This window comes from Cucumis melo, chromosome 10, assembly GCF_025177605.1.
Source record: "Cucumis melo cultivar AY chromosome 10, USDA_Cmelo_AY_1.0, whole genome shotgun sequence".
NCBI classification, from domain to species: Eukaryota; Viridiplantae; Streptophyta; class Magnoliopsida; order Cucurbitales; family Cucurbitaceae; genus Cucumis; species Cucumis melo.
Window position 1 is genome coordinate 12,509,826 of NC_066866.1, and position 10,992 is coordinate 12,520,817.

General features: G+C 32.7%; 1 protein-coding gene and 1 pseudogene across 1 annotated transcript; both read right to left on the bottom strand.

The window, feature by feature from the left end:
• Positions 1 to 2,932: 2,932 nt before the first annotated feature.
• Positions 2,933 to 3,490, bottom strand: LOC103496726 (uncharacterized; annotated as a pseudogene).
• LOC103496725 (protein WHAT'S THIS FACTOR 9, mitochondrial) lies at positions 2,933 to 6,489 on the bottom strand. Its single transcript, XM_008458700.3, has 2 exons — positions 4,376 to 6,489; positions 2,933 to 3,490 (listed from the first exon to the last, which is right to left on the bottom strand). Exon 1 carries the CDS (start codon positions 5,756 to 5,758, stop codon positions 4,481 to 4,483), a length of 1,278 nt encoding a protein of 425 aa, XP_008456922.2. The 5' UTR covers positions 5,759 to 6,489; the 3' UTR covers positions 2,933 to 3,490; positions 4,376 to 4,480.
• Between the last annotated feature and the right edge of the window lie 4,503 nt (positions 6,490 to 10,992).

The window sequence follows — 10,992 nt, forward strand, 5'->3', positions numbered from 1 at the left end:
ATTTCCCATGGAAACACATCAAACTGTTTTTCATCATCCAGTAATTTGATGTATTCCAAATCACATCTGGTGGTGAATTGTTTTCCAATGAGGAAATTCTCTAAGAAGTATATTTTAGCCATTTTTATTTCATCTTCATCCTTCAGTTTTTTAGATTCATTAAATAAAAATGAGACCTTGACCTCAGTATAGGGTCTTCGTTCTTGAAGTACTTGGACATAAATTTTTTTCATCACCTTAGAATTATCTACGGTTAGCAAGGGACCATAATTCAGACTGGTTATGGCCTCGAATTCCCTGATGCCAAATTTGGCTATAGTTCATTCGAAGTTAAACCACAACTCATCGTCATTTGTCAATATACATTGACGTCTGATGATGTGGTATAGGAGTTGGCTCTACATTTTTTAGAATTTAAGGTTTAGAAAACTACCAAAAGTCGTATTTCTAAATACTTCTAATTCTCTAGTATTTAATTTTCTTTTTATATTTCTAATGACATCTACCTTGCAAGATGTTTAATTTTTGCACTCTTGATCATTGACTCTTTTTCAGGATCAATGATGCACCAAACATAATTTCAAGGATAATATCATTATGTATACGTAATATATATATTATATTACACTAAGTATATTTCAATAACCTAATGACTATCTTATAATCATCCTCATTCTCGACTGTGTTTTTCCTCCTCCTTTTCTCCTCAGTCGATTTCTAAAACAATATTGGTAATATACATTTTAAATTATAAGATCATTTGCTAGTGATAATTAGCTACACTTTACTCAACTGAAGTATTATATACATATATTTTACATACCTTTTTAATTGATTTTCTTCCTCGACTCTTCACATTTGTACTTCCTTGTTTTCCCACTTCTTCTTTCTTATCACTTTTTTTTCTTTTATCTTTTTACTATTATCCTTCTTCTCTTCCCTTGCTTTGACAACTTTCTCTAACTTTCTCTTATTAGATACCTACATTTCATATAAATAATAAGAAGCTTATAGTAATGTAACGATAGTTTCTTAGATACCTACATTTCATATATACGTACAATTTTAGTTTGAGTTTTCTTCCCTTTCCCCTTCAACACACGTTCGAACAATCTCATTTTTACTATTGGTACATTGTCCTGTAGATAATCGAATACCATTAAAGTTAGTTTCAATTCATACATAAAATTGAATATCATTTGTACAATAAAACATTTTCAATTAATACAGATCATAATTAAACCTCATCAGACTCTGATGAGAAGTTTAGTGGCACATCATAGGATGTTTCTCCTTCATTAATCTATAAACAAATATAATTAAATCATCAGCAAATAGCATATAAAATATATACAGGAGTTAATATAAAATATACTTACTGTTTTCGATTGTTTTCCTTTGTTGTTTTTTTGGCATTTTTGCTTCCGGTGTTTCGAACACCATATCCGTTTTCACAAATTTTTGATCCTGGTACACAACGATCTGTGTACCTGTAGGTCCTCTTAACTCTTCTTCATCATCTCCTAGATATATAGTTTGTAGTGGTTGGTATTCCATTGGTTCTTCATTTCTTACTTCCTCCTACCATATACACATATTATATTTGTGTGTTTACTATTTCTACTATTTAAAATTCAATTTCAGAAAGTAAGAATCGATATTATCGTCAATCACAATAGAATCATGCTTGTTTGATATAATATTTTTTAGCCTTGATCTTAGGCATCTTTCACTTCTACGAACCATTTTATTTTTCAACCTTTTCCTACGTACTATGATACAATATGTTGTTTACACATATAATCTACACTTTTAATTGTATTTTACATAGGAAGAAATATACAGCATCAGGAACCATCAGGAAGAAATATATACACCATGCATTACTTAATTTGTTGTTTACACAGAAAATAAACACTTTAAATTTGTTGTTTAAACAGTAAATCAACACTTCAATATATACACACTTTAAAATGGTGGTTTAATCAGGAAATATATACATCATGCATTACTTAATTTTTGTTTTGCACAGAGCCTCGACACTTTAAGGTGATTTAAACAGATAATTATCACCAGATCCCTAACTTCTTCGACATTCTAATTTTGTAAATAATATAGTGTGAAGAAGACTGTTTAAGTCTATAAATAAATAAGATTTGATTGCATATATACCCCTTTTAATTTCATATAAGAAATATAAAAAAAAACACTCACCGGAAGGAAATATTTTTTCTCAACAGGCTTGAACTTTGAAGGTCTGCGGAACAATGAGCAAATGAAAACCCTAATGACCTAATTTGGTTGACGGTAAATGTCTGCAAAAGAATTAGAGAAAGATGTTATTTTTTCCGCCCGTTGTGCGCTTTCCTTATGTGCCCCCTTTTCACACTATCAACCTATCAGTTTCCTTTAGTTTTCAATTTGTTTTGTAAATTAATAATGATGGGTATTGTAATAAAATAGACCATACTTTTATGAAATAAATTAGCCAATTTAGGATTTTTGTGTAATATATAGTCAAATTAGGCCCATTGTGTAAATTCGTAGACCAAACTAAGCCAATTTGGAACTTTTGTGTAATATATGACCAAATTAAACCCATTGTGTAAATTCATAGGTCAAATTAGGCCATTTGAGTTAAAACCCCAAAACATTTTCAAGTATATGAACTAAACAAGCTCAATGAGTGATAATTTTTCCAAATAACTTTTTATAAACCTTTCAAAAATAATATTCATAAATCTTTGGAAACAATAAATAATGAACAATAACATGAAAGCTTAAACTTCATAAACATTTAGTAAACATTTAGAAAATAGTAACTTAAAATCATTGTTTTTCCTGCTCAAATCCCAAGTATCTACTCAAATTTCAGAGGTTACTCAATACCTGCTTGTTTGTAAATTTCATAAATGGACTTTGAAAGCCATCAGAAAGAAAGAAAATGTGATAGCAGCACAAATCAACAAAGATGAGACTTGCTAGTTATTAACAATCATTCCACATGAGGGGCTTTACATCCACAAGGGGAACAATAAGAAAGTGTGCCTCTAACTAAATTGTTACATCAACTCTTGGCCTTAATAAAGCTGTTTTCCTTGATTCTTTCTCGACTATCCAATTTACCGAAGTGTTTGAGATCCGTTGGGAAAGGGTTTCTGACATTCTTCCTCCGCAATGTGCTTGCTTAGAGGTGGATGTTTATCAAGCAAATGCCACAGCCAAACAGAGTAGTACCCTGAGTCTGCCATAAGTTTTGAGTCTGCAACTTCTTTGAGAATATTGGCACCAATTACAGTAGTAGACGTCACCTCTTTACTTAGTATCGACGCTTTAGGAGCATTAGCAGCTGCACCCCCTTTAGATCCCTTCTTTGATTTGCCTCCGGCAGCAAATGTTCAAACAGATGTCAGTTGTATTAGGTCTTTGCTATTGACAATAATGCTTCTTCTAAAGAAACTAATTTGGTTCAAACCCATATTTTTCTTCTCTGCAACACAAAAACGAACAAATTCATTAGCTCTGATGAACTAATTCAACAGCTATGGTAGTCAATCTTTCTTTGAATCAGCTATGGTAAGAATCCAACAGTTTGATACAACACTAACACCTCGAAGGCCATGTATAATTTAGGGCTTGTTTATCTTACAAGCTAACCATAAACCTTCCAGATATGGTTTCAAACAGAAAGAAAAACAAACAAAATGCATCACAATGTCTGAATTTCTTGAAAACATGTGCCAGAACAACTTTTTCTCGAAGTATAATAGAACTTAGTAGTTACTCCAATCCATAGAAAGAAGAAAATAAATAATTTCTTTACCAGCCACATCCTCTTCAACTTTCTACTGGATCAAGTTTTGAGTATGAACGTATGAAGTATGAAAAATAAGTTGTTTTTTATATAGCAAAGCTTCTGCATTTCTTTTTGAGAGTCGGGAATAGTGCATAATACCATCTTTCCAAATCTCTGTTCACTAGAAACCATTTCTCTCCTCAATAGCTTATGTCTTTATCGCATAAACTATAAAACATTTTATAATATGGGACAATGTTGATCTCTCAAATGGAGACATCTACTAATGAAGCTAAAAGAAAAACAAAAGATATCACTCAATCTGCCTAAATTGCAATCAAATCAATTGCTGCCTAATTTCCCAAACTTTTAGGGTCCTCCAGCAAACCCAAATGGAACGTAGGAATGTAGGGATCCATATGAAACAGAGTATCGATTTAAATAGTGGAACAAAAATGATGAAGAATTAACTTGTGTTAAAGAGAAAAAAAAAACTATAAGACTTTAGCATTGCTACACAACTTTTTTCGAGCAAGAAGCAATAAGGATAAATAAACATAAGGAAAAGAGCAAGCTCACGTTTTTCATATAGATAAATAGGAGCCGGAGGCATTGATTTTTGTGCCTCTTTTTGGCCAACTAGCAAAGGAAGGATCCATTTATCTGAGTCCAATGTTTGGTCTATTAATCTGAATCAGATTCCTCTAATTGTGAGTTGTCATCCTCCAAACATTCATCATAACCTATCTCATCTGATTCAGTATTTGAACCACCTTCCGCCTCCGCCTCCTCTGCTGTATTATTAAGCAAAATGCCCTCCTTTTCCAACAATGCAGCGCCTTTCCCACGGTATAACAGCCCAGTCTTCATGACATGATAAAACTTCTCCCTTACACATGTCAACGGATGAGGGGTCACTAGCTTTCCTTGTTGATACCCCTCTTTGAGAGACACAGTGGTGGTCTTACACTTCAAGGAGAGATAAAAAATTCCAGGATATCGGGTGAAGATTCGAGTGAACTTGTGAGGGAGATTCATTTCCTCTCTCAAGCTTCTCAAATAGTTTCTTTTAGTTTTTTTGTGAAGAGTCAAACTCAAAAGCTCATGTAGAACCCCAACAACTCTTTTCTCCATGAGATCACTATTGGGATCGATCTGCCTACAACTCTCATATGGAGAAATGTAAGGTAACTTCTGAAACTCTTCCATCCAAGCTTTTACCTTATTCTGTGCCCCATATCCCCTTGGAAAACTCAGAGGAAAAGCCAATGTGGTACACCCCCTTTTGAATTGCCTATATGCATCCCCCAATCCAGAACTCTCATTGCTCCTTTGCAAGGCTGAAACTGCAAATTCCTCACGCCATTCCTTAAGCCGGAGACACCAATCCCCATTGGAGGCCTTAAATAATTGAAAATGATCTGGATACCTTGGAACCAATGACCTCTCAAAATCACATGGCAGACCAAGATCCCATTCTAAGGGACGCAAGGATTGAAGTGGAAGAACCCTAGTTTTCATCATCATAAGCACTCTACAAAGTCTTTCAACAGTGTCACTCTCGTGAAATTGATGTATACTACTCTCTTCCTGATCTAACAGTAGTGCGGTATCCGTCAAACGAAAGCAAGGCAGATTAGCATAACGAGAATGAGGAAATTCGTGAAAGAGAGTTGGGTACCTCCGAATGAATCGAATAACAGGGATGGTGAGGCCAAGTAGCTTTTGCCAATTGGCGATGGATTTGGCAGTGATAAAGCCAGTAGAGGAGCGCTTAATGGCGTTCTTGAGAAGGCAAGCGGCCTTCAAATCAGTCTCCGTGTCAATGATGTGATCGAGACTCCGATTCTTAACCCATTTGAGACGAACCTTGGCTATTCCTCGCCATTGATGGTACAGAAAAAGCTTGGGGCTTTGGCATCGGTATTGAAGAATTAAGGAGGAAAAGAACAAGTTGTTCATTATGAAAATTCAGAATTTGTGAACGAATGGTCAATGGAGATGGGATTTTTCAGTAGCTGAATGAATCATTCAAAAAACTCAACTACTCAAGAATGAAAACAGCCGAGTTACCACAAAACCATATATCCAAACTCATAATTAACGGGTTACCAAAATAACCCAAGAACACACTTTACCCAAAATTTTATTTCCCAAATTCATGGGTATTCAACCCTTAAACCAAAATTCTAAAGACAAACTTGTAGTTCTCACATACACTCACCAAAATTAGACAAAACACTCCTCAATTACCGTCGGACAACAGTTAACAAGGCTCTAAAATCCCAATTAACCATACATAATGGATATTAATAATTTGAAGCCAACGTAGGTGGGTAGTATAAATCTTCAAGAAAACCCACAAAACTCACCAGAAAGTACCAAACTGAACCTTGAAACTACGATTCAAACAAGGCTAGCACCGGTGACGTCACAATAGGTGACTGTGAGAGGCTTGAAGAACGACGGACAACAGCGGCAGACTACGTGCGACTTGCGGCGTGCGTTCGGAGCGGTGGCTGACCGAGCGTGCGGCGGCAGAACTCCTACCGACGAAAGCAGCTCGTAGAAGGTGGGGAGTTGGCCGCGGCTAGGTCAATGGCAGAAGAAGAAGGTGAAAGAGATGAAGGCTCACTTTTGTAAAAACGTCTCCCAACACCCTTATTTAATAACACTTGACAAATATCCTAAAAACCCCATCGATAATCACTTTTCCTTTTGGATCATTTATTAAAGTATTGCATTTGAACCACATTATTAGAGAAATATGTAAGTTCTAAAATAATTATCAAAATAGGATAGATGTGAAGAGGTCGGGTGTTGGAGGTAGAGATATTCATTTAACCTGCGGGGTTGGAGTCCCATAGAGACCTGCCTTGAACGAGGCAGAAAGTCCTTAAATATACGGAGAATGGGGGAGGGAATGAGGAAACTTTTATCCTTGTTGGCAACACGAGACTAGGGACGACCCCGACCCTGGCCCCTAACATAAATATAATTAAATATAAATATAAATACATATTTATTTATTTATTTAATAATATGTAAAAGAGTAAAGAAAGAAGGAAACTTATATAAATGTAACAAAATACTAAACTATTTACGGCTGTTATAACAAAGTCCATAAAGTAAACTCATTCGTCTTCCTCATGCTATTTCTTTCATCATAACAAAGCCCATAAAGTTAACTCATTCGTCTTCCTCATGCTATTTCTTTCATCATCTTCCTCCTGGGATTTCGTCTTTCTTCTTTCCTATTTTTTTTCTGCAATTTTTTTCCATCATCTTTCTTATTTTTCAATTCTTTATTTACGTCGTTTAATCTTTCCGTCATTTTTCTTCTTTTCCTCTTCTTTTTTTATCTTTTCCATCGTCTTTCTACTTTTCCTCTTCTTTTTTCGCTGCGATTTCTTTCCATCGTCTTTCTTCTTTTCCTTTTTTTACGTCGTGTACAAAAAATAGCAAAATCTAAAAGATCGTGTATAAAGAATCTTGAAAAAAAAAACCATTTAGATTGGAGTAGCCAAATATAAACTATCGTGTAAAAAAGTAAACAATCGTGTAAAAAAATAAAAGATCGTGTATAAAAAATCATTTAGATTGAAGTAGCCAAATGTAAACGATCATGTAAAAAAAGTAAACGATTTTGTAAAAAAACAATAAAAGATTGTGTATAAAGAATCTTGAAAAAAAAATCATTTAGATTGGAGTAGCCAAATGTAAAGCATCGTTTAAAAAAAAGTATAAACAATCGTGTAAAAAAAATAAAAGAGAATTTTTTGTGTGGATTTTTAAATTTTATGGATGAATTTCTAAATGTATCTTCTAATAGTTGAATTTTCATTTTTATAAACAATGAGAATTTGACCGTTTGAATTGTTTTACGTAAGAAAATTGATAATATTCTATTGAAAATAAACAATGCTCGAAATGTATATAACATTTACATTGAAATGTGAATTGGAAAATGAGATTAAACTTAAAAAAACGAAGAATATTTCCACATGAGGAACTTGGTCTTCGCGGAATCCCTACTCCATTTCCCACGAAAAATTAGTAGGGATGGTAAATGGGATATGGGTAGGGATGGGGACGGGAACGAGGAGTGGCATCTCGGCCCTGCATCGTAGACATCTCTAATTCCAGGTGTTCAACACCAAACCTCTATTTTTAGAATAAAAAAAATAAATAAAACACATATCAGATCTTCAACATCTAACTTGATTATTTAAAAAAAAAAAAAAAGGTCAGCTCTTCGTTTACGTTTTTGTGTTTATTTTTATTTTTATTATTTTTTAGAGACACTATCTTCTTATTTATTTAAACCCTTTACGACCCAATAATTATAATAATAATGACGACGATAGTAGTACCAATAGTAGTAGTATATAGTAATAGTAATAGTAGTAATAGTAATAAAAGTAGTAGTAAGAAGAAGAATAATAATAAGTAGTAGCAAGCAACAGTATGAGTAGGTAGGAATGAAAAGACCTGAACCAAACCAATTCAATTTGGTTCTGGTTGGATTGGGATACAACAATAATATTATCGAACTGAACCAAATTGAATTGGTTCGATTCAATTTGGGTCAAGGTTAAAAAATGAAATTAACTCAGTTTCCTTTCGAGTCTTCCGTGTTTCGTTTCCCTTGCCATTTGTTCATCTTCATCCTTCCATTAGTCAGGTAACTCTTTGTTCTTCCTTCTTCCGTCTTTTGTTCGTTCTTCCTTCCTAATTCTGTCTTCCATTCTCCCGTTCGCCATTCCGTCAGGTATTTTTTTCCTATCTCTTTGTTTTGAAGTTTGTTTTCTATGGGATTTTGCACTTCTTTAGGGAGCGTTTGGGTTAGGAGTGACTTATAATAGTCTGTGTATTATAATTGTATGGAGATTATAATAGTCTGCGTTTGAGGTGCAGATTATTATAGTCTGTGTTATTATAGTCTCTGTTTGGGGTACAAACTATTATAGTTTGTGTTATTATAAGCTGTATTTGGAGTGAAGACTATTATAATCTGAGTTTTTCACTACTCCTTTTTTGTTTATGTACTATACATGAAATACACATTTTTCTTCAATTGATTTTATTAAATTTTGTTAATTATAATGTTCATTCGATAAATTTAGTTTCAAACTTGGTTTTTTACTACTTTTTTTTTTGCCATGCATATATATGGTACATGAAATACACTTTTTTTCAACTGGTTTTATTAAATCTTGTTAATTATGATATTCATTTCTTCAATTACAATTTATGTAAGTCATTAATTACATGTCATAAAAATAATTTTAGGAGAAAGTTTAATTACTAATTCTTCATTTGCATTATTTAATTACTAGTGTTTTTCATTAATTTGTGTTTTTTTTTCAAAAATGATTTTTAAAGGAAGTTATAAGTTTGTTAATTTTGTAAAAAAAAAATTAAAAAATTATATAAGTTTTTGCATGATTTTAACCACTACATACTGTCATTTGTTTCTAAATGCATTTATCATACTATCATTGATTCTTTATTTTTCCTAAGTATGATACAAATTTATTCTTTTTATGATAGAAATTTATTATTATTTTTCTCTTTTATCATGCTATCATTCTTTTTATAACACAAATTGTCTTCTTAAAAGAAAAAAAATGCATTGTGATGCATATCTTTTCTTCTTCAGATTTATGATACAAATTTGGTTATTCAAATTTTGTTTTATGCTAAATCTTTTCATAAAATAGATTTTTAATGAAAAAAGTAGAATCATATTTGTTGAGCAAGAAATTTCGGTGAATTAAATTTCGCCACGTCATCACAGTAAACATTGTGATAATTATAATTCGATTGAGTTTGGATAATTAAGTTTTTTTGTACCCAATCTAATTAAGCCCTAAATATAAAAATTAGACCAAAGAAATAATAGACCCGAGCCCGTCAAACAAGTGGGCCTGAGCTCGATCCCGTCAAACAAGTGGACTCGAGCCTGAACCCACTAAGCAAATGGGCCCAAGCTCAAGCCGCCAGCAAGAGCCCAAGCCCAATAAGCAAAGGGGCCAAGCCCAAGCCCAAGCCCAAACAGGCAGATAGGCCCAAGCCCAAGCCCAACAAGCAAATAGGCCCAAGCCCACCTAAACTCCATGAAATTTCTCTATAAATAGAGACATTTGCCATTCATTTTGGGGATGTTTTGGATTAGAGGAAAAACTGAAACTCTGAAGAATTGAAGACTCAAACTTCTAAAAACCCTCCAAACGTACAAGTTATTATCAACCTCAAGATCATCTTTTTGAAAGATCGAAGACTTGGAAAATTAAAATTTTCCTAGAATTCCAGAAGATTGAAGCTCGAGCCGACTTGCAACTACAGCCTCCTGAAGATCGAAGACCACGAAGTTCTAAATTTTATTTTGTATTCAAGAGAAAGAATCAAAGGAGTAAATATTAGAGATTGTATCCACAACACCATATAAATCAATATATAAAGTTCAGTTCTACGAATTACATTTCTTCTGAAATCTCAGGTGAACAGTATTTTTTCTAAAAATTATTCCTTTAATTTATTTAGAAATAAAAGCTAAAAAAATTGATTAAATGGAAACACAAGTATAATTTCATTTTATCCCACCTAATTACCAATATTTATTTTTATTATGTTTATTTATTTCTATAGCAAACATTGTCAAAAAGTTGTTGATTGTCCGGTTTGTTTTTTTCTTCTTGAAAACTTGAAATAAATTGATAAAACTATGAATTACTATTTTTCCTAAGTTTAACACAATTGATTTTTCGTATTATGTTTAGGCATTAGCTGTTTAACACAAATTTTCTAAATTTTTGCAAAGATATTTTTTTAAAGATATTTTTCTAAATTAAATTTTCCTAAGTAATTTTACTACATTATTTTTACAAATATAATTGTCATAATTTATTTTTCCTAATAAGCCATATTCCTAAGTTATTTTTGCAAAAAAGATTTTTTCTAATTTATTTTTCCTAACAAAATTCATTAGATGAATTTTTCTGTGGCATAATTAAAATTTGTGAGATATATAATAACCCTTGAGAAGTGAAGAATAATGATAAAAAGGAGAAATGAGGGAGTGAGAAATAGTGTCAGAGAAGAAAATGGAAGAGTGAGGAATAATGACAAAAGAAAAATAGGAAAAAGGGTGTAATAGTCTGAATCCTAATCCTTAGTTATAATAATCCTCCAGC

Bases quoted from the DNA above. Each gene is read 5' to 3' on its own strand.
- LOC103496725 (XM_008458700.3), bottom strand. From the start codon at position 5,758: ATGAACAACTTGTTCTTTTCCTCCTTAATTCTTCAATACCGATGCCAA.